Consider the following 24,016-nt stretch of genomic DNA (forward strand, 5'->3'; position numbering starts at 1 on the left):
GCAATAATCTTTAACTATAAATTGTAAGGTGTTTCCACAAACTTATGAAGGGTATATATATACATTTTTTATTAGCATTATTTTTTTTAATCATTAATATTACTTTGTTAATGACTTTGTTAACAATCTGATTAAAACATTCAAACTTTGTAATTGAGTGTGTTTCATTTAAATAAGTGCATATCTATAGTTATCATTCCAACTAGTCTCTACATATGATCAACAAATATTGTAGAATTGTTCGCTAAGAATAAACAAGTCATGATATAGAAATGTGACAAATTAATAATAAATTTTTTTTAAATAATTAAGAAAGGTAAAAAAATTAATTAGCTGGATAAAAGTAAAAATCGTTACGCTAAAAAAACGACTGATTTCAAATAAATATTTATTTAAATAATATTATTGACACCATTTGAAATTAATAATATTGATTTGCCATGAAAAAATATTTATTTTATATAAGAAATCCTTTTTTAAAACAAATAAATACTTATTTGAAATCAATAGTTTTTTAGTATATAAAAAATATGAAAACGAGAAATGTGAAATGCAATAACAAATTATTTATTACAATTGATTTATTACATTATGCTTTAATAAAATATATTTAATAATATTTAATAATAATAATATACTTAATAATAACATATTTAATATATGCATTTTTGCATTCAAGAAATGCTTAAATTATGTATAAATATTACATTTTTGTTATACAGATCGAAGAAGGACTAGGTTTGATATTTTTTCTCTTTTATTTTTGTATATGTATCTAACTTTTTATTAAATAAATTGCTTTCCTCCAAAGATCTGGATCATATATCAAAATACGCATGTACAAATTCAAGTAAAAAAATACAGGTCTGTAAACAAATCCTATATGTGTATTATTTTAAATAGAAAATTTAAAATATGTAGAAAATTTTCAGCAAAATTGTCATATAGCCTACATGAATTTTTCAGGAATCAAATTGACAATCTAGTTATACTTTTAAGATCTTGCATCTTATTTAAATTATGTAGGTTGTCCCACCAATGCAGCAATTTGTATTCATATATTAAACGGAACCATGGTGTTAGCGGTATCGTACTTTTTATTAAGTCTTCAATCTCTGATCTAGGTAGCCATCGAATCTCACTCACTTCGTCGGGATTAGGATTTACAGTGACATCTTTTTGCACAAAGATCAAGTAATCTATCTCGTGTTCACCCCAATGTGGATTACTCTTCAGTATGTAGTGGATTCTTGTCAAATAAAAGGTGTCCTCAGGCTTGAGTTCATCAGTGGGTATACCCAGTTCATAATTGAGTCTTCTTATTACAGCTCTGCGTACACCCATAGCATTTTTCTCTTCCTTTTCGGAAGGAATGTTTGCCAATGGATGACTACAGCAAGTATTTGTAAAAAGATCTGGGAATGTTATCTAGATGTGTAACAGAAATATATATAAGTATAGATTTTTTTGATATCTAATATTTACTAAAAAAAGTACAAAAGAAAGGACAAAAGATTGTTCTATATTAATTAATTTTACTTGATAAAATAATAAACAAGCAATTTTATTTTGAATCTTAATTTCCAAATGATATATAATGTTAAATATTAAAACTGATGCCTGTAGCTATTAATTTAAAAATGTTCAATATCTTAAAATATATGACATAAATATACATATCTCACCTTATTTTTAGATCGTTTTTGAAGTAACAAGTCTCCTTTATTATTGAACAAGAAGCAACTGAATGCCCTATGAAGTGGCAAACTTCCTTGTTCATCAATTTTATGACAGAATTCCTTTGTAGCTTCGCCAATAGACTTATCCTGTTTGTCTACAAGTATACAACGTTCCTGGTCCATAGCAGCTTGCTGTAACGCTGCCATTCCATGATTTTTTCTTGTAAATGTTGTAATCTTATGCATGACATTACCAAACTTCTTACACGCTCCTTGCATCATGGTTACAAGTGTGTTAACTGTCTGGCTGCCAAACAGGAACTAACTGTAAATACAGAGATACAGAGAATGGCTTATCTTTTTATTGTGATGCTAATGTATTCAAATATTGAAGTTTAACCTTGCCATATAATTTCTTTGAATTTTAAGATACCAAAGGTTACGAAAAAAATTAACATAATAATCAAAAATTTCGAATAAACATGTACATTATACAATGACAAGATATTGATGCATATTTTTACCTGATAAACATTTAGGACACTGTCGACTTTTCTAATTAAAAACCGATTACTGAAAATCAAGAATTTATACATATGGATAATTATACATAATTACGCGCCACGTATTATCGATATTTGGTATTTTTCACAACCATTTACGCAAGCGCACTTTTATTTATCCTCAAAATGAATAAGAAAATTATTAATATGATTGCTAAAATTATATTCGTTTATGTAAAGCCGCGTGTCCGATTGAATATGTTTGCATTTCACAGATGACAGCGGATGTCTCTATTACTCCATTATGGTCAAGGACATGTACATGTGCTACATGCATAAACAATCATAGATTTAAAAACATACGCAAGCATGTCGAGTTTTTCCAAGCTTCTCGGACATCGATAAGTTAATTATAAAGATCCGTAACTGCATGGCAAATCCATGTCTCTCCCTGCATTACCGACCGCCAGCTGTCACCTGTCATCTGTCACAGCGGCGTCTCTTGCGCGTGCATACTTCGCGGTCGGCGCGTGCAATAGTAAAATGGCTGCCGGGAAACGTCAATATATTTTATATTAATAAGAGTCTGCCTTTGTAAATAATCGCGCGGCGTAGGGAGACATCGCGATAAGGACGTATGCCGTTCGACTGACCGGCTCGATTCTCGCCCGTGATCGCGTGTATGTGAGTGTGTGTCGACAGGATGGCGGAATTTGTACGCGGTGGACCCAGCGTGTCCAACAATGCTAAGGTAGGAGTATTATTCACCGTCCACCACACGTCATTTCTTTGTTGCACGGCGTCACGGAAGGGAAGCGCAATCGCCATAACGCGGAATTGTTTTCGTGCCATTCTTATTTAATATTCTTAATCCTTCGTCGATTCTTTTTATCTCGGCGCGTTTTGCATATTTACGACTTATCTCGATGTCAATCATTATCGGTGTCGTCCGACACTTTCAATGCACGCGATAATGAAGCACACATACATGCTTTATCCTATATATTTTTGTTTATTTATATATATATATATTTTTTTTTTAATTAATATGCTAGTACAATATTTTAGAGAAACTGATAAAAAAAGTAACATGTCAAAAGTGAATCAAATTATTGACGTGTACATATGTATAAAATAAAGTTGAGTAGGAGATAAAAAATAAAAGATTATAGTCTTATTGGATATCATTCGTACTTTTATAGATGGAACATAGTAGTAAAGGTGGATCTCCTAGTACAGGAAGCGAAGATGGTGGTCAGAATGAATCATTAAATGCGGAGAATGAATTTGATCCTTTTCTTGAAAATATACTAGATGATATACAAGATACAGAAGAACCTGATGGCGCAAATGCTACTTTATTAACAGCACCAGCAGAAAATCAGTGAGACTGAATACTTTTTCTTTTTTTTTTCTTTTTTTTTCTTTTTTTTTATAAACATTTTTTTCTTTGCAATGAAGTTACATGTTTATGCAAAACTGATTATATGATTGAATCTAATGCATTCACAATCATAGGATTAAGATATAAATGGAAGCATGTAATCTTTCTTGCAGGTGGTATCATGGTAGATTAGATAGATTTACTGCAGAGGAAAGACTGTGGGATGCAAGTAAAATGGGTAGTTACCTAGTTCGTGAAAGTGACAGAAAACCTGGAAGTTATGTTCTGTCTTACTTGGGAAGAACTGGAATAAATCACTTTCGAATTACAGCTGTTTGTGGAGATTATTATATTGGTAAAGACTGAGATATAATTTAACAATCCATAGTTATGCCGTAATATATTTAAAGCAACTTTGAGAGATATACATAAATGCTTTGATAGTTATATATTGTTTGAGATATTTTATTTTATATTTATTTTATATTTTAGCACATGAGAATCTTAAAATCATTTATCAGAATCTATTTATTCTGAAAATAATATGTCAAATTAGAGGTTTAATGTTAAAATATAACATTTGTATAATGCTTTTAATATCAAAATTAAATGACACAAAACTCTTTACATTTATATTATTTTGTATGCAAAAGTTCTGGTCAAATAAATACTACTTTTTAATCTGAAATAATGTTGTAGGCGGTCGTCAATTTAATAGCTTATCAGATCTGGTTGCATATTATACTCATTGTTCGGATCTGCTAAAGAGAGAAAGACTTATACACCCAACACCACCCCCTGAGCCAGTAAATGATAAGAAACGAATTGTCGCGATATTGCCATATACGAAAATGCCAGATACTGATGAATTGAGCTTTCAAAAAGGCGATATATTTTTCGTGCACAATGATATGGGTGATGGGTGGTTGTGGGTCACTGCCCATAGAACTGGCGAACAGGGTTTAATATTTCGAGAATTAGTGGATGATCTTGATGATTCAATAGATCCTAACACAGTGTTTTCCTGGTTTCATCCTAATGTCACCAAAAGCGAAGCGGTAGACATGTTGGTAAAAGCAGGACCTGGAAGTTTCCTAGTAAGCAAAACATTATTTCTTTCATTTTGTAAATAATGTATATTTTATTTTATAATTCTTTGAAACTCTGCATCTTCTGTCATAGGTCAGACCATCAGACAACAGTCCGGGAGATTATTCACTGTTTTTCCACATAAATAACCAGATACAAAGATTCAGAATTGAAAAAAAAGGAGTGAGATATCTAATGGGAGGTAGAACATTTGAATGTCTCGATGCTGTAATTAACAGGTATCTTTTATTGTTTTGATTTTGCATAGAAATAATAGGTAGTTGAGACATAACTGTATACTAATATTTTATCATAGATATCGAAAGGAACAAATTGTGGAGGGACACACTTTAGTTCAAGCGATGGTAACCGAACCTGATGGTAGTGTCAGAGTAAATAGAGAAATTCAACATGCCGAGAAAATATATGCGACTCTGAGAGAATGTCGGGAACAATCGGGAGCGAAGAAAAACAAAGGGATTAAAATGCAGGGATATCTGGAAAAGAAATCCGAGAAAAATAAAAAATGGAAAGCATTATATTTTGTGTTATTGGTAGATGCTACCGACACGCATCTTTATTTGTACGACAATCCTAAAAGAACCAAGCCAAAAGGTCTCATTGATTTGAGTTGCGCTTACTTATACCAGGTAAGAAGGGTACATTAAAATAGTATATATTAGCATATTGAGACCTTATATCCTATTAAAGTTAATAACAAAAATAATTGTTGTAATACAATTGTTATAACACGCATGACATATATGTGCAATATTTTATGAACAAAATAATAAAAGAAATAACATCTTAGAGTAAACGCAGGATGAGTTATTTAAGTGTTTTTTTAGGTCCACGAAAGTGTATTTGATAGGCCTCATTGTTTCCAATTAGTTGAACGTGCTTTACCTTGTCTGGCCACCATAACTTACTTGGCTGCCCCGACTTCCGAGAACGCATTAGACTGGATTAATGCCTTGAAACCATTATGTGTATCACAACTCACTCGTGCTCCAAAAGTCGCTCGTCTCCGTGAATTACGTTCGTTACACCTGCATATCTTAGACGCGCATAGGCTTCCATACAAGCTAGTTCCAAGTCCATTCATTATAGTGGCTCTAAACAATGTTAAAGTTGCTCGCACGAAAGTTAAAACGGGATTACATCCGCTCTGGGATGAAGAATTCATTCTAGAGTACGTATACGTACTTTAATACAATAAAAAATAACATCTTTATATACAAATCTTATTCAACTGCTTTTATTAATATTCTGAACAGAGATGTACCACCGGATGTTATGTCTTTCTCGCTAACTCTGTATAATAAGGGCAAACGCAGCAAAGATACAGAGGTGGCGGAATTAACGGTTGAATTGGCAAGTTTAACTAATGGCGAGGAAATGGACGAATGGTATCCGCTATCGGGAGTTACACCCATCGGGGAATGGGGAGCATTACGTTTACGCATACGGTAAAAATTGTAAAAACTTTTTTTAAGATATTAATATATTTCAAAAACACATTTACATTCTTTATGGTTTTTATATTAATATAGCATATTAAAACTAATAATAAAATTATATATGTATGTATATGTTCATATATTTTTTACAGATACAGACACGATTTAGCTATGCCTCCTGAAGAATATAGTCCTCTTCAACAGTTGCTGTTAGATCCGGAACTGCATGTAGTCAAGGCTTTGGCAGACGTATGCCACTTAGATAGAGTACCTCTGGCAAATAGTCTTCTTAGAATTTTTAGGTATGAATAATTGTTACATGATCATTTAATTATAATCAATTTTAATATCATTAATCTTTCAGGCATGAAAGAAAAGAAGCGGATCTCCTACGATCATTGAATCAAGCAGAAGTAAATTATGATTTAATTATTCAAACATAAAATATAAACGTATAATTATAAAATATATTTTACAGGTCGAAAAAGAAGATGAAACACCAACATTGTTTAGAGCTGCCAGTCTTACTACTACTTTGATGGATTTATATATGAAATCCGTTTGTACTTCGTTTTTAAAAGCTGCTTTGCGTGATACGATCGTGAAACTCATTGAAAGTAAACAGAGCTGCGAATTGAATCCAACAAAAATGGATTCTCCGGAAGATGCGTGCAGTAATGCAGAATTTTTATTACAAGTATATATTTTTTTTCACAATCTTATACTTTAATAATATGATTAGCGATAATTATATTAATATATAATACTTTTGTTGTTTTATATAGGTATTGGACGAAGTTACATTGAGTATTTTCACAAGTCCTGACGCTTGTCCGAGAACTCTCAGATTCATTTGTGGATGCTTACAAAGAGCAGTAGTTGCTAAATGGCCACATGAAAGACTAGTCAGAACTCGGGTAGTCAGTGGATTTATATTTCTACGCCTTCTCTGCCCTGCCATATTAAATCCTAGGTCTTTTAATCTAATAGCTGAGCCACCTCCTCCATCTGCTGCAAGGTACATTGTATAATCATAAAAAGATACATAAATTGAAATTATATAAATATGAGATCAATATATAATTTTGAATATTTCTAATTTGTCGTACTTAAAAAAAAATAAAGGTTTTGATGGTGAATAAAATAAATATCTGATAATGAATAAATAAGAGAAACGGGCTAATTAAGAACGGAGTAATTAATGCATAAATTCTTTTTCTTCAAATATAATTTATTGATAGTTCAAATTGTTGTATGTTTCAATGGCATTTATATAATTTATAAAAGCAACTGTGAAAAATAAATATAACAATACAGACTATAAATAAATAAAATTTATATACATCTAAATTTTTTGATATATATGTAATTTTATAAGTGAAAATGTTCTGTAATTATTTTGTACATATATGTATATATATATATATATATATATATATATATGTATGTATGTATATATGTATATATATATGTATATATATACATGATTTTTTTATATATTTATAATTTATATATTGAATTTTATATTGATTATACTGTCGTATTAATTTTTTATGATTATTGATAATTTAAATATGAGATCGAAACATATTAATTTGAACAATCAATAAATCATTTGAAAAAGGAATTTATGTATCGATCATCGCGATGTTCAATTAATGCGTTTTCCCTATTTGTAGGAGTTGTTTGTTTATTAATTTGGATTATTCGTAGATCATTAGTCATGGTGGCAAAGTGTTTACAAAATCTGGCTAATTTAGTAGAATTTGGTGGAAAAGAACCATACATGGAAGTTGTAAATCCATTTATACTCAAAAATAAAGAACGAATGGTGGTGTTTCTCGATCAGCTATCTGTAAGTTTATATATTTCTTTTATAATATTATATTTCTATATTCTTTTTTTTATCTACAATTTTGATATTGCATCATTTATAGAAATTTAAATATTAATGTAGTAAAAAATAAATATTTGAATACTTATAAGATTTATATATTTAATTATATAAGATTTGTATACTTAAATTCGCAGAATGTTGCTGAAAAGCCAGAATCGGAGGGTACAGATCCAAGAACCAAAAGCGTATCCGACACTGCAAGAGACTTGGCAACATTACATCATATTTGTGTCTCGCATTTGAAAGAACTCCAAGTTTTGTCAAAAACACAGGTATGTTTTTATTTTACATAATTGTTTAAATATTCATGCAGGGAGCATGTGCATATAAAAAATATATTTATTACTTATAGCCAACGATTAAACAACTAGTAACAGTGACTGAAATGTTGAGCAAACATAAGCAGAAATATATGGAGATGATACGGTAGTGCTAAAGCCATCAGCCATGAATAATGCCAAACACAATAAAACGATTTATAAGATTTGACGGATAACATATAGTAGTATTTAAAATTATAATTAATTATAATTAAACGTACAGACTGACGTGCCATATATATTACTGTATACACATTCAAGCCTACATTTACTATTTCATATGTAATTAGAAGTAATTAGTTTATATATAGTATATATATAGTATATATATATAGTGACACACAGTAACATGACAGTGATATAGATACATACAGAATCATATAGGCGTATAACAATTTTATATTTACTTAGGTGCTCGAAAATAAATGCAACTTTAATCGAAATATTTCAAATATTATTTTTAATAATTCTAAGCCCACTATCCCAAGAGTATTAAAGTCAGATACTGTGTTGCATACAATATCTATAAAATATTTATAATATTAAATATAAAATATATATCAAGGTGAATAAAATAAACCTGATATTATTTCGATATTATTGTATATTTCAAGAACAGATATAACTTTATTGTGAACATTTTCACATATCGTATATCATGGGAGATGAAATATATTAAATATAAGTTTATATATCTATATATATGTGTACCTTAATACATTTTTAAAGAACTTTAACAAATATTTAATATAATCGAACTTTACATAAAATTTTTTCATTTATGAATTTCGATTATAATATGAAACATGAATATCATTGTGTAATATATATGAATAATTTATTTCTATAAAGATTCACGTATCAATGACAAAATATTGTTAGATGAAATTATAAAGATGATTTTATATAATTAATGTTACAAAAGTAAATAGTGCATGTACACGAGCCATAACGATCTTATAGGCAAGCATTCGACCAGTGAATGCTATGTAACAAACGGGTTTTATACAAAGTTTTATGAAATTGAATTGTATGTAATATTTCTATATTGTGTATTTCTGTATTTATATATACACACAGATACAAATTTCCTTATTAGCCAATAAGGAAATATTAATATTAAAAAATATTACATATATGTATATATATGAGAATGCGCATTTGTGTATACATTAATAATATTAAAAAAATTACATATACATGAGAATACGGAAGTTTATAATGTTTGCATTGTTTAACGAAGGATTTAACCCTTGATTGTTCCTTGAACATATAAAACCTAGCCACCAATATTTGCGTTGTATATTGATTGTAAAGAATCAATTCATTGTATGTCGAAATTATTTTATTGTCAGAAAAAAAACTCAATTAACTTGAGTACTGTATTACTAGTGTTCGTCGTTTATAATAATTTTACTTCTTAAACTATGAGTATATCGCAATAAAACGTTAATATTTTAATTATTTTATTATCTATTTACGATATGATGTGAGTTAGCAAATTATTAAAACAGAAACATAAGAGTTTATTTTTCAATCTATTTTAATCCTTTGTGGTCTCGAGTTATTTGGGACAAAGAGCTTCGCCGAAAATATCTCGACTTGAGATCACAAAGGATTAATTTTGTTCAATAGTAGTTATTTATCTCTTTTTTTTCAGTTTAAAATATAGTTTTAAGTATATTTAGATTCTTATATAAACTAGAGAAAGATACATTTATATATGCATATGTTATTAGTAATTATAGCAAATATAGCTTTCTTGCAAAAAATTCGTTATCTCTAGAAAATAAATTTACATTAGTTGAATATTTAAGCCTTTGGTTAATAATATGTAGATAGCACAAAAACTTAATACAAGAAAGCGATATTCTATCCAAATTTACTAATCGATGTTGCGAGTTTATTTGGATATTGTTGTACAATATATTCGCGTAATTTGATCCAAATCTATTTCCAAAAGAAAGCAAGCTCCTTAGAGGATACATCTACATATTTGCGCGCATATGTGTACTCTCCTATAATTACTAAATAATTATATATATATGTCTGCAATTTTTATATATATATATATATATATATATATTACAGACTTAATCACACAGTAACTGCTTAACTAACCCGATGTACTTAAGAATATCTAATCACAGCACATAATGAATTAAGTTTGTAATATCTTTTCTGTAACTCAGAGCTTCTTGTTTGCTTTAAAATGATTAGTTTTTATTTGCTTAGCAAATATACACAATAAAAATGGCAATTTGATTAAAAAACTTAATTCATAAATTATAAAACAATACAGCAATTAAATTTTACTTTACTAATTATAATATTGCTGTTTAATTAAAATTCATTAGTGTGCTACAAGTGAATAGTTACAAATATTGACTAAATATCTATAAGATAAAAATATTTACATGTCACATTTTATGCCACATGTTATGTTATAAATGGCCTATTTGTGTCCTGTAATAAACTTTTTATATTTGTCTCTATATAAAAATGACAGTAACATTGACAAATATGAATATCAGCATCAAATCTAATATTTGCGAATTAAGCTATCGTTTTGCAATTCTATAATTTTATATGTATATATATCATTTAACATGTTTTTTGTGCAAACGTCATATATATGTAACAAAGAAAATCAGTATTATTCTTTCATTCAATCAAGGGTTAAGACACTTCAATATAATGGAACTGCCTGGCAAACTGTCAGAAAAATGTTTCTTATATATGAAACATAAACTCATTAATAAAAATTATTACATAATTTGTTCTTCTCTCTCAATATATAGAAAAAATTGTGCTTGCAATTTATTATAATTTATTGTAATTTATTCTATAGTGTAAGCTGCAAATATTTGTGCACTGTGAACATAATATAAGGCTTTTCTCATATTCTATTTCTGCGTTGTAATAGAGTTTTGAGTGAAAATATATTGGTGTTATCCAAGGATTTATAAAATACAGCATCGATGTCTTCTGTGTCCACTACTACGAGGTGGTTTTCCTGTACGTTCTTTATCTTTTCGTATTTCTCTAACCTGAAATATATGTCTGATCAATTTTCGTCGCTCTTATTGAAACATAATTATAAAAATGTAATACTGCTTATATAAATAAAAAGTTTCAATGTGTAATATTATAAATGTGTTTGGTCATATTAAAATTACTTTGTAACTACCAACAAAGATCTCTGCATTTACTCACCAAAGTATAAAATGCATCATCTACACCCATTCTTGTTTTCGCCGAAGTTTCTACAAATGGCACACCATATTGTCGCGCAACTTCTCTCGCTTGAGTCATGTTTACTGCCCAAGATTGCTGAAGATCGCATTTATTTCCAACTAATACCATTGGCACTTCCTCTGCATCTTTTACTCGTTTTATTTGTTCCCTATATGTTCCAATGTCCTATTAAACATAATGCAATTATCTTAAAAATCAAATGGATGTGATTATCTTTATATGATTTATCTATGTAATAAATTTACCTCAAAACTTTTAGCAGAATTTACAGCAAAGACTAACAAGAATCCTTCTCCTGTTCTCATATATTGATCTCTCATTGCACTATATTCCTCTTGTCCAGCAGTGTCTAATATATCTAGAAGGCACGTTTCACCATCGATCACTACCTGTTCAACAACAATATATAAATATATTTAATGAATTAATATAAAAAATTATACTTGGAATATTAAAGTTTTTTAACTCTTGGATGATAAACAACTATGACACATTTAGAGATAGTGCTGCTTGAGTCCAAAAGACTTGGGCATCGCCATACTATGATTAATGTTTCATTATGATATATTGTGTCTGTGATTATGGATTAATAGTTTGAATATTTCAATACAAGATAATATATGCATGATAATATATAAATTGCAAATTATTATGAAATAGAATTAATTTAAATAAAATTAATTTAATATGCTTACTTGTTTTCTATATGAATCTTCTATGGTAGGATCATATTCATCAACAAAGTGATTCTGTATCAATTGAATGGTAAGTGCTGATTTTCCAACACCTCCAGCTCCAACTACCACAAGTTTGTATTCCGTCATTATGCAGTTTCTTAATATACAATTTACAGTTATTATTATATTCCTCTAAGCAGTTTCTTGGATTATCTGTAAAAAATAATATAAATTTATATCAGCTTAAATTTCTTGGATAATACTTCTATATAATTAAAAGAAAATTTCTTAATTAATATATATAGTTGTAGAAATCTTATCAGAAAGATTAAAAAACCTAAGAGATAAATAAAGTGATAAAAAAAAAAAATTATATTTTCATCTCTTAATATATATGTTTGATTAAAGCCTAATCTACAGAGTATTAATTTTATCAATTGATCAAAATTGATTATCAAATTCAATATTAACTCTATTTATATTTTAAAAACAACTTATTAAATATATTGTGTAATTTGAAAACTTTAATCGACAAGTGTTATTATTATTATTCATGTTCACAAAAGAAAGAACTATTGCATGATCTTCGGATGGACTTTTATCTTTTTAATTTTAATGTTAGTTAGGTGAATTTTGTCACATGTATATTAAAGCTATTCATAATTAATAAGTGTATCACATAAAATACATAAATAAACGTAACATTCAACAAAGAAAGAGCATTCAGCAGAAATAATTTTCAAGCAATATAATATTGACAGCAAAATATAAGTGTTAACTCAGTGCTGTCTTCTGAAAGCGAACATTGTATAATCATTGGCATTAGTCATCCAATTTATTACATATACTTAATAGAAGCACACGCGCGATGTTTGTTACTCACAAGACACAAGACTCGTAATAATTTCGCGATGCCCCGAGCATATTTTTTTTTGTTTTTCGAATAAAGGAAAGAGAAAAAAACAACGTGAATAAAAACGATCGCGTAAGGCGAGACGCGAGGAGATCGATCGCGGCTTCTCTCTCGAATATCATCCTCGATGAGGAATCACCCGATCAAGCGTATCCACGACGAGTCATCGTCGGCTGCGTGCTATGCGCGGCGTTGTATTTCGGAGTAAACAGTGCGCGCATCGGGAGAGATACTGGGCCGCCGAGGGAGAGAAAGGAACGAAAGACAGGACAGGACGAGACGCGACGACGATGCTGCGGAACGTTGCGTTCCCGGGTCGCACTTACGTGACTCAAAAAATGCTCGTTTCATGAATTTTCACCGGGGTCGTTGAAACGCTCCGCACACTAGAGCACACCGTCACGAATCGCTCACTGGAGATACCATCTGGAAAGGAGCATCGTCAGTGCTGCCAATGTCAGTCTCTTCCTCTCTTCACCCTTCCGTTCCGACGACGACGACGACGACGACGACGACGACGATACGGAAATGTCGGAAAGGGTGTTGACCGTCTCGGCTTTCACAGATGGTGCGAATGTCGACGTGATTATCGTCAATTATCGCGAGCGATACGAACGAGTAATTAGAGGGAATTCCATATGATGCATTCCTCACTCCTAAACTTCTCTTTTTAGATATGTCAAAAATCGAATAAAGAATGGATATCTCTCGACTTTTTTATATATCTCTTTTTTTATATTTTTAAAAATGATTTTTAGATGTACACAAATTCTGCTTTATTTTTATCACTTAATTTGAAAATGCTTTTTAAAAGAGGAATTTATTTTTTTTTATTTATTACTTTTTGCATCGCTCTCTGTCAAATTATATTTCGCAATTAATTTGTATAGAAATTTAATATGTTTCATAAATGTTTGAGTTTAACTTACTTTTAGAGTAGAAATTGGCAATAGTTTGATAATAATATTAATAAATGTATAATATTGCACTTATTTTATTATTAAATTGGAGGAAAAGATAATAAACTTTTACGATTTCATATAATTCGGTAAAACTGGTACGGTTTATCTATTGTCGATAAAATAGTAACCATTCTTCGAAATCTGTCTTATCGATGGAAGGAAAATAATGTATACTGTACACTTTCTCTTTTCTTTCTCTCATCTCTTTCTCCCTCCTTTACAATTATGGAAATCATAATGATGAAAAACTCACTAAAATAAACTTTTAATTTCTTTAATATCATGATAGTTCTTTTTCTAAACTTTATTCTGTTTCTATTAATTTTTAATTCTGCATTATTGGAATTATGATTTATTCTGTGTTTCTTATTCTTTTATCTCTTATATAGATATAAACTTACATAGCTTTATTTGTTTATTCTCTATTGTTATATATAATAACATTGTTATATATAATAACAAACCCTAACAAGGACACAACATATCAAATATCCTCTGAATGTCTTCTGGATATCCTTTGAACGTCTTTTGAATATGCATGCTGTTTGAGAAAGCATGTAATTTACTTATTATATACACATTTTCAACAATATTATAAATATATATATATATATATATATATATATATACATATATAAATTAATAAGTGATATAAAACTATGAAGTCACCAGATGATAATTAAAAAATGGTAATAATTCAATCGACCAATTCTGGCAAATAAATAAATTTATTGAATTTCGTTTTATACTATCATGTTATTATATGATGTCATATTCTAAGATCGAATTTTTGTTTTTTAAAAAAGTTGTGATTTACTTTGATTTAAGAACATAGCACTTGATAAGGGCCGAAACCCACGGCTGAAACGTTGTGAAAATTCAATAAATTTACTTATTTGCCAGAATTGGTCCAATTGAATTATTACCATTTTATAAATTAATAAGATTAATAAGAATATATTTTACGATTAATTCGAAATAATATTCATATTATTAATTCGTCGAGTGTGTTTGTTCGATGCATTTGAATGGATGAACGTATTAATACGAATATATATATATATGTATACATATATATATATATATATATATATATATATACTCGAATATCCCACGAGTAATCGTCTAATTAGTATCGGAGTGTCGTTATGAACTAGGACGATCGTTGCTACGTATTAATTGAGCACACGTGTACAATAAGCTATACTGCTCGATACTGTCATATGCATAGGAATTAATAATACTATATATATGCAAATTTTGAAAATAATCATCACGTTAGTTCACGCTTAAACGATATAAATTGGCACGCGTCAAATTTTAGATCACTATCAATAATGTATAAGTACATCGTGACAGAAGTACGTACACACCGCGATTGTTGACACTGCCATCTTGTCTTTTGGATTTTTTATGGTCACGGCCTAGTCATAATTGACGCGCGATTTATCGCGTCTAGTATTTTTGTTTTCGCGGAGTAAGTGGGGGAATGGACAGTACGAACTGGAGCATCGTAGAAGATAGTTGCAAGTATTGTGGGACGTTAATAAACGAGTACATTATATACGATCAATGATTGACAGGTAATTTTCATTCCAATATCAATAAATATCTATGAGAACAATCTCGACGAGTATCGATAATGTCATGCATAAAACGCTGCTATATTCATACCGTCAACTGTCATTCGATTATGAATGTGTGAAGAATTAATCGACTCACGCGATTGTCATCTCGTCTCATATGTAACGGAGATGTACAAAGTAACTCGCGAGTGTCGTAAAGTTATAATAAATGAGTAATTAATTAGTAGCAGTTTATAACGTACGTCGGATGTGCATTACAAGGGAAGCCGCGAATATATCGGGGACTGTTAATTAGCGAAGGTGCGATCGTAATTAGTTTTCCCCTCGACAAATGTATGCACTTGAATCATAAAATAAATCATGCGTAGGGATACTAATTTGTGCGGGAAAATTGCGCCAATCGGCATTCGCCGATTCGATTATTAAGTTACGACTTTCATCATGAAACATGAAAAATTATCGCGTCGCGACATTGCGATTGTTAGCATAATATTTGTTACCCGCCATCTTGTTTTTTGAATTTTCTAGTACCTGGCTGCAAACGAGGATGCTGCGAAGCGAATATGTTGCGGTTAACGCATAATTATCGCGTTTCGCGTTATTTATTCGCAAGGAACGCATGCTGCGTCGAGAGTGTCGTATAATAAGTGAGTCGCGAAGTCTTTATCGAGTGCGCGATTTTAATCAGCCGCAATTTTTTCTTTCGAATCGCATCGATGTAAAGCCGGATATTGGATTACTTGAAGGAGACAACTGGGATAAAGTCAGCGGCAGTCGGACGACGAAGAGATGCATCTTCGGTGAGTAATTGGTTGCCAAAATTTTTTAGTTCATTATTTGCTTATTTGAGACTATTACTGATATATTAGTGAATGGCTGATCCGAACACCATAAAATAATTGCAGAATTTTAAGTCTTTTTATAAAAATATATGATTTACATTAGAGAAAAAGAGAATATATATATTTACATAAAATTAATTAAAAGCAAGAGCTTTTAAATTTTTAATTAGTGAATTAATTTTTCTGTTTTATAAAATATTATAAATATAATACAAAAAATTAAAAAATAATACAAGTAAAAGTATATAAATAAGCATATTTAATATATATTGAATTTTTTATTTTAAGAATTATTGGTGTCACAGCATTACTGATATGTGACATGTGAGTAAATGTAAATGTAATGATATGAGTCTAATTATGAATTATACTTGTACACCAGAGAGATTCTTTTTAAAGTTTAGCCTGAAAATCATGATAATCGTGGGACAATATGGTATTGGAAGAATTTTATATAAGAGTTTCTCCGATTAAGTATTTATCACAAAAAAATTAAAATGTACATAGTAAATTTTATTATGTACATAATAAAATTAATCGATATTTTATACCTTATTGTGATAGATATTAATATATTTATTATAATATTCTTCTAATACCATATTGTCACGATTATCATGATTTTTCATGATAAATTTTAAGGGAAAATTCTCTTTGTGTATAATTAATTATATAGTCGTATTCTGCAGTGAAGTAAAAATTTCATTTTATTAAAATTATTATCGAGTAATAAACTATATATATTAGTAGTACATTAACTCTATTATAAATTAAATGTTATTATATTATATTAATTATATTATAGTAAACTCTATATTATTAATAATTATATGTTATTAATCATTATATCATAAAGAAATGATTAGTATTATTAATATAAAATATTGTTATTGTAGTATTTTTATAATGTGAAATAATATATTTCTATGTTTGTACAATTTAACAAAAAATCTTTAACAAAAACATATAATGATAATTCTAAAATAATTTTTGATTTTAGAAATTATTATCTACATGTAATAATTCACTGCAATATATAATTATATAATTGATTTTTTTCTGAAATATAAAGATATACTATTATATTGCAAATAATGCATACTTTACACTGTAGTTTGATTAAATCATATGTAGATTTTGCTCTCTCTTCTCATGATGTTTTTAATTACTATGTTTAATTAATATTGCTGAAGCGAGATAAAATAATTTAAAATTTGTCTTTATTATGCTCAGTTTCATTATTTGAAACCTATGTATTTGTCCACAGGACAATTCTCTCTTTATTTAACATGTATAATTAATATTGCTAGATAAAATAATTTAGAATTTGCTTTTATTTTATAGGCAATTTTATATTATTTAAAACTTCTATATATTATTCGCGACGCGCGCTAACTTGTTGGCAGCAGCGTCCGAAGATAATTGTTTTTGAGAATTCGTCCTTTTATCTAAATACATATTTTACCGGTTTCGTATCATGTTTCGTCGTGGTATCTTTCTATATAGTTAAAGTGGGGCAGACAGGCGATTCGGTTGCGGCGACACGAATTATCTGATCGCAGCATCGATTTCAGGAAAATACACTGTCTCTCGATTTCTAGGCGCGACGTAAACTTGCGACACTATCCGCAACAGGCTAAGCTAACTTTATCCAAGGTATCATCTCGCATTTCGTTCCCGAGGGACGACAGTCGCGCAAATTTCCCCTATCTACGCTATAAAAGCCGATAAGGCATCACGCATTTTTTCCCAACTATTGTTCTTTTCGCGATGATTCACAAATTTGTTTTCGAATATTAGATATAATAATGTGCAGTTTTAGATGTTTTAAATCTGTCGATAAATATAAAGATGAAGTATATACAAAATATTGTGTCTCATGATTTAACTTTTGATAAAGTAGATTCTTCAATCCTTGCCATTCATATTTCTTTGGTAAAACGAGAAAGATCAAATAATTTTTAATTTATATATTTAAGACAATTGCTATTAAAACTTTTAAGTAAATATTAAATTAATATTTAATTTGTGTGTTAATATTTAATTTTAATAAAAATGTAAATTGTAAGTTGTGCAAAATATACACGGAAAGAATTTTCTCTTATAATTTACTCTGAAAATCAGATATAGTATGACAATTTCTCTGATTAATATTTACCAAAATAAAAAATATTAATATGAATATAGTAAAATTAATTGAACATATTTTATTGTGTGGTAAATCTTAATATTTCTTATTGTGGTATTAATCAGAAAATCTTTTACAAAATTTGACCAATGTCATATTGTCCCACGATTACCATGTGATTTTCAGGGTAAATTCTAAGAGAAAATTCTTTCTGTGTATAAATTTCTTATGTTGGTTCATTTTAAATTATTTCTAATGTAAATTTTGTTTAGATCCTATTGAAAACTTACAAATAATTAAAAACTTGCAAATAATTAGCCATTCTAAAATTTCTATTGTGTGTGTTAACTTTTTATTAAAGAAAATAATGGAATCTCAAAGCGTATACAATTATTATTATTCTCAGAATTTTTCCTAATATATATAGATAAAAAATCACACATGTGTGAGATCGAGATGAAATATGCAATAGATAGAATTATTATATGTGGCGATCGCACGAAATTGAAGAATCTATCATCGGAATTTAACGCGACATCCTCAGAGAGAAATCCCGCATATACATATAATCAATTGGAAATAATGTCACATCGAGGTAAAGATGGTTCGGCTAAATAACGTGGACGGGACCTCCTCTTTCCCTCTTTTATCACGCCCGATCGTATTTACATTGCGGTTGTTCTCCGCGTGCAATTACGCGAGCCTCGCTATTGAATCAATTTGGTTAGCTATGTGACGCTACGTGTGCGCCGTATTATCGCCCGCTTTAAATCACCTAAATTATATACCGGGTATTCCCTGTCGACCGTACGCGGTGGCTGTCACTCTCGCGCGGTGTATCGCGGACTGACGGGCGAATTATGAATTATTGAGTGAATGAATAATCGTCGTTGTAAATGGCGTCAAACGGCGTTCCCGTCCGTTTTCGGAGCACGCCGCGTTACGAGGAAGAACATGGTGCAACTCCCCGACGCTATATAACATATATGCAACGTGTATCGTTCGGTGTGTCGAGTGATTTTTAGTCGCGCTCGCGCGCGGTCACGCGCTGTTACGATAATTGAGCGAATCGAATTATACGCCGCGTATCTAATAACCATCGAGACTGCAAATGTACACGCGTATACGTATATTACATACGTGCGTACTAATTGATGATTCGCCGTACGCGCTGAACGATAACGCGCTAATGATATACTGGCGCGTGGGAAAATCAAGATCCATCCCCCGAGTTGCCGCGAATAGGACCCGTGGGGGATGTTCGCTCGCCGATCGGCGGTGCGCGATAGCATTTTCATGTTTCTTTTTTTTTAATTTTTCCTACATGGTTATGTCGTTAACTTCACGCAGCGGAAAATGCGCGCTCGGAACGATCACGTAGATCTATGTACACGAAATACGGCGAGGAGAAGGTGGAACGTGTGCAGGTAATTCGGGGCTTTATTGCGGAAAAGCACGGTAATTTTACGAGTTTTCCAGTGAAAGGCGAATTAAGATTTGCATAACGCGCCGAACCACCGCCCGCATCTAAGTGTCGAGAAATGCAAATATCCTCATCTTTAGGATCTATATCTTCTCTTTTCTCTTTTCTTGCGCGCGGATTGTGTCGAGAGAGATCGTGTGCAACGTAAAGACCTTGGGTTTATATCTTGCTATATTGGTGCATAAGATGCGCGGAATCTCCTCCTTTCTACCTGCGGCTCGCCTCCGCGAACTGAAACCAAAATCTCGCTAAGAACCGCAGTCTCAAAAGCGAAGAACCGTCTACTTAGAACCTTAAAGATCCCCTTTACATTGCTTACTATCGAAAGCATCGTCGATTCTCCTTTGCCTTGCGATACTTGACGAGACAGTAACCTGATGCACGTTAAAGCGAGGGAGAGAAATTTTGAAACGTTCTCCCGCGGTATTGTCGCGGAATTCGCGGACGGTTTTGTGCTGCATAAAATACGAGGGATTATGAGAGCAGAAAACATAGATGCATATAGTTATCATATCATATTGTATAAGAAATAAAATATTTGAAATTTTATTTCATTTTCCTGCATTTATATGCAGAAAAATAAAATAATAAGTTTATTTTTTAGACAACATTCAAAATAACTTAAAAAATTATTAAATCCATGTGATAATTCAAATGAACAAAATTATTTGACTCCGAGGATAGGATACAGTTAAGTCTTTTTTTTTTTTTTTTTTTTGCTGAGTCGAAAAATACTCGCGTTTCCGATTTGGACATTTGATAATTCGAGCATTTTGCAATCGAATATTACTCGGGAATATTCATGTTTCGCATACTAATATTCACGTTACCGGGAAATAATTGTGTTTCGGACGGGACGGGCATAAAATCGAAACATTGTAAAATTTTCGATTTGTTGCGCGACGCGGTGCGAATTAACGTGGTATTTTTTAGATAATGGACTGAGGGAGCTCATTATTCGGGCACGGTACAATCGTGAACTATCCGATCGGGTAATGTATATAACGATTCGGATCTATGGGCAGCGGACGCGATCGTTAACGTTAACCGCTCGCGTTGAGGCGTATTCATGCATGGCTCAGCTACATCTGATTACGTTAATAATGAACACAATTGGTGCTCACCTGCGTGACTCGTCGAATGCGCTTTAATCTGTTTACCGATTGCTCGTCGGCGGTATTATTATCATGGCGCGAAAGCGCAAACGTGCGTATATATTCGGCGTGAAAGCCATGTCGTCCGTCTATTTTGCGCGCTGAATTCGCTCGATTCTGCCAAACGCCCTAAAACCGACAATGGGAACGACGCGTTTGCTATTGCTGAACAATAAGGTAAAACGACAATATATACGGAAATCGACTTTACAAAGCGGATTCCGCATCTCTCGCGATGCTGCGTCAAGTATACTCGTATAAGCTTGTTTGATGGATGAAATACCTACATCAGCTGAATGATCCCATATTATTATTATAAATAAATATGGAATCATTCAGCTTGATGTAGATGATGTATATATATATATATATACGTATATAATATATATATATAACGTATATAATAATATTATATACGTTATATCTATAATCGTATTATTTTATATATATATGAAAGAATGCGATACATTTTTGCGTACGAGTTTTATCAATAATTTCGTTATTTCGAAATTCTTTTCATTTTTACAAAAATTTATAATTGTTTTGAAATTTAATTTTTATTTGATGACAAAAGCGACAATATACTCGATTGCATGTATACACGGAGAGAATTTTCTCTTCGAATTTATCCTGAAAAGCATGGTAATCGTGAGACAATATATGATATTGGAAGAATTTTATCAGAGTTTCTCTGATTAATATTTTGCACAACAAAAAATATTAATCGAACATATTTTATATCTTATTATGGCAAATATTAATATTTTTATTGCGATAAATATTAATCAGAGATAACTTACAAAATTTTTCCAATACCATCATATTGTTCCACGATTACCATGATTTTCAGGGTAAATTCTAGAAGAAAATTCTCTTTACGTAGAAAAAGAAAATCATTTGAAATCTTTACTATAGAATAAGTATATCTTCTCGATTTTACAACGCGATATTATATATTCGTGAAGCGATTATTCGGTCTTATCGGTGATACGCTCAATGCGCAAATACCATCGAGAAACATACGCATCGATGGTGGCGGAAAATATCGGAAAGGTGCGTGAAAGCGGAAAATAAGATCAATTTCGTTGTGCGTTCACCGATACGTGTACAACTAGGGGTCTTTGTTTCTCTTTCGGCATTGTCGAACGTCGTCGTTGTGTCATCGGCATCGTCGACTCGGTCAAACTATCGACTTTTCGTGTATTCTCAGCACGCCGCGAAGATACGCGAGTTTATTTTCCGCAGAAAATCACATGTCCGGATAACGTCGGTTATCGCGCAGCATACCCTGAATGCAATGTTCTGCGTACTTTCCGAAAGAATCGGAATGTGCCTAGCTTCCTAGGCTCCTCTGCGTATGTATCGAGAAGGTATATAAATGTATGTTCGCTCCACATGATCGTAAGCTTGCACTTTGGAATGTACATAATTTTAGGAAAAAAATATTTAAACAATGATAGAATAAATATATAGTAGTGTTTGTGAATTTGAAAGCATTCTTTTTCTGCAAAGATTTCTCAAGTGAAATTTAAAATTAATAACTTATTTAATATGTATTTAAAACATGCTAAATGGATATATTCTTTTATAAATATTAACTTAGAACTATATAGAAAAGCATGTACGAGAAACACTTTCTTTTTTAAATACACATGAACTCTAACAAATCCGAGCAATTGCGCGCAAGGCAATAAATTCAAATCTTATTGAATTATACAGTAGGAATCAGAGAGATCGTTTAAACAACATGCGAATGCTTTTACGTTCATCACGGCAGCGATGAATTTCGCGTTTTTTCCCATTGATTCTGTACGTGCTGTAGGTTCATATTTTAGAATGCAGTAGATCAAATCTGATATTGATAAAATTGTCAATTTACCAAAATTAACCATGATTTTACGATAATATTCTTATGATAGAAGCCAATTATAACTGAAGATTAAAATAGTAGACATAAAATTAGAGCAACTAGATATGCTCTCTTATTTTTTAGAAGTGAATGCACTTTAGTGTTAATTATTTCCTTAATTTCCTCAGAAAATTATTTCAAGCAGTTATTACATATAATATATCGACTCAAATAAATTTCATATCTTTGTGAATATTTTTTCTTTTTACTTTAGATGGACAGTTGTCGAGATATTATCTATTCCGCATTAATTACAATACAGTGCCTGATTTAATTATTCTTTTAATTAATTTATATTATATTTCCGTCTGTAATGTATGTGACGGAATTATATGGTACATTTCTATCGCACGCAGAGACATACATCGAATTCATATTCGTTATTCCAGCGTGTGTGACCAGTGAATCGCGTGAATAATTTTGCGTACCGATTTCGCATTTGGTGCCACTATCAGATTTCCGATTATGCTTATTGTCTTTGTTACTCGTTAAGCGGCTTACCCGGAATACACAGATGAATTGTTCCTGAATTGAAAACATAGGGTATAAAGACTTTTATAATATTTACAAGTCCATTAGGTACGCTTTTATTAAGCCTTTCATTTTATATCGCCGTGGTTATATGCTTTTAAATTTTGTTATTTTTTTTACTTTTTTCTCCTCTTCTCTACTCTATTCTAAATTATATTAATACTGCTTTTTGCAATGAAAATAGCAACCACGGTAGGTTACGGCAAATTACGGATAATATTTAACTTTAGCGCATTAAAAT

General features: G+C 30.7%; 4 protein-coding genes across 7 annotated transcripts in view; 2 read left to right on the top strand and 2 right to left on the bottom strand.

Moving 5' to 3' along the window:
• vap (RAS p21 protein activator vap) overlaps positions 1 to 10,089 on the top strand; it is a 24,253-nt gene extending 14,164 nt beyond the window's left edge. Inside the window, exons 1-15 of one of the 2 annotated variants that reach the window (XM_029321602.2) lie at positions 2,668 to 2,933; positions 3,385 to 3,566; positions 3,740 to 3,921; positions 4,266 to 4,663; positions 4,749 to 4,894; positions 4,972 to 5,305; positions 5,504 to 5,847; positions 5,933 to 6,124; positions 6,268 to 6,417; positions 6,480 to 6,528; positions 6,594 to 6,812; positions 6,901 to 7,133; positions 7,829 to 7,970; positions 8,147 to 8,284; positions 8,365 to 10,089. In XM_029321602.2, coding sequence (XP_029177435.2) covers positions 2,886 to 2,933; positions 3,385 to 3,566; positions 3,740 to 3,921; positions 4,266 to 4,663; positions 4,749 to 4,894; positions 4,972 to 5,305; positions 5,504 to 5,847; positions 5,933 to 6,124; positions 6,268 to 6,417; positions 6,480 to 6,528; positions 6,594 to 6,812; positions 6,901 to 7,133; positions 7,829 to 7,970; positions 8,147 to 8,284; positions 8,365 to 8,442 — 2,835 coding nt within the window. In that variant the 5' untranslated portion in view covers positions 2,668 to 2,885 and the 3' untranslated portion in view covers positions 8,443 to 10,089. Of the gene's footprint in view, positions 1 to 2,667; positions 2,934 to 3,384; positions 3,567 to 3,739; positions 3,922 to 4,265; positions 4,664 to 4,748; positions 4,895 to 4,971; positions 5,306 to 5,503; positions 5,848 to 5,932; positions 6,125 to 6,267; positions 6,418 to 6,479; positions 6,529 to 6,593; positions 6,813 to 6,900; positions 7,134 to 7,828; positions 7,971 to 8,146; positions 8,285 to 8,364 lie in introns of those variants that run through there. The other variant, XM_085482211.1, reaches the window with a different exon arrangement.
• On the bottom strand, positions 547 to 2,605 carry Idi (Isopentenyl-diphosphate delta isomerase). Of its 2 annotated transcripts, none has more exons than XM_029321614.2 (3): positions 2,546 to 2,605; positions 1,686 to 2,004; positions 547 to 1,428 (listed from the first exon to the last, which is right to left on the bottom strand). In XM_029321614.2, the coding sequence occupies exons 2-3, from the start codon at positions 1,959 to 1,961 to the stop codon at positions 970 to 972; spliced, it is 735 nt and encodes a 244-aa protein (XP_029177447.1). In that variant the 5' UTR covers positions 1,962 to 2,004; positions 2,546 to 2,605; the 3' UTR covers positions 547 to 969. The 2 variants fall into 2 exon arrangements, with proteins under 2 accessions (XP_029177447.1, XP_029177446.1); XM_029321613.2 differs by lacking the exon at positions 2,546 to 2,605 and adding an exon at positions 2,204 to 2,526.
• Ras85D (ras-like protein 1) lies at positions 9,065 to 13,703 on the bottom strand. Of its 2 annotated transcripts, none has more exons than XM_029321415.2 (5): positions 13,507 to 13,703; positions 12,286 to 12,480; positions 11,836 to 11,979; positions 11,549 to 11,755; positions 9,065 to 11,382 (listed from the first exon to the last, which is right to left on the bottom strand). In XM_029321415.2, the coding sequence occupies exons 2-5, from the start codon at positions 12,412 to 12,414 to the stop codon at positions 11,296 to 11,298; spliced, it is 567 nt and encodes a 188-aa protein (XP_029177248.1). In that variant the 5' UTR covers positions 12,415 to 12,480; positions 13,507 to 13,703; the 3' UTR covers positions 9,065 to 11,295. The 2 variants fall into 2 exon arrangements, with proteins under 2 accessions (XP_029177248.1, XP_029177249.1); XM_029321416.2 differs by lacking the exon at positions 13,507 to 13,703 and adding an exon at positions 13,151 to 13,461.
• A 1,873-nt stretch (positions 13,704 to 15,576) lies between these two features.
• LOC114945319 (podocin) overlaps positions 15,577 to 24,016 on the top strand; it is a 223,804-nt gene continuing 215,364 nt past the window's right edge. The window contains exons 1-2 of the mRNA XM_085482092.1: positions 15,577 to 15,725; positions 16,257 to 16,528. The gene's annotated coding sequence lies outside the window, so the exon portion shown is untranslated. The remainder of the gene's footprint in view (positions 15,726 to 16,256; positions 16,529 to 24,016) is intronic.

The sequence above is a fragment of the Nylanderia fulva genome, unplaced genomic scaffold, assembly GCF_048542155.1.
Source record: "Nylanderia fulva isolate GAGA-0341 unplaced genomic scaffold, ASM4854215v1 Scaffold2, whole genome shotgun sequence".
In the NCBI taxonomy this organism is placed as follows: Eukaryota; Metazoa; Arthropoda; class Insecta; order Hymenoptera; family Formicidae; genus Nylanderia; species Nylanderia fulva.

Coding starts and splice junctions, on each gene's coding strand:
- Ras85D (XM_029321415.2), bottom strand. CDS start 12,414: ATGACGGAATACAAACTTGTGGTAGTTGGAGCTGGAGGTGTTGGAAAA. Junction 11,980..12,285: donor AAGATTCATATAGAAAACAA/GTAAGCATATTA, acceptor GTTGTTGAACAG/GTAGTGATCGATGGTGAAAC. Junction 11,756..11,835: donor ATTCTGCTAAAAGTTTTGAG/GTAAATTTATTA, acceptor TATGTTTAATAG/GACATTGGAACATATAGGGA.
- Idi (XM_029321614.2), bottom strand. CDS start 1,961: ATGATGCAAGGAGCGTGTAAGAAGTTTGGTAATGTCATGCATAAGATT. Junction 1,429..1,685: donor AAAAACGATCTAAAAATAAG/GTGAGATATGTA, acceptor TTACACATCTAG/ATAACATTCCCAGATCTTTT.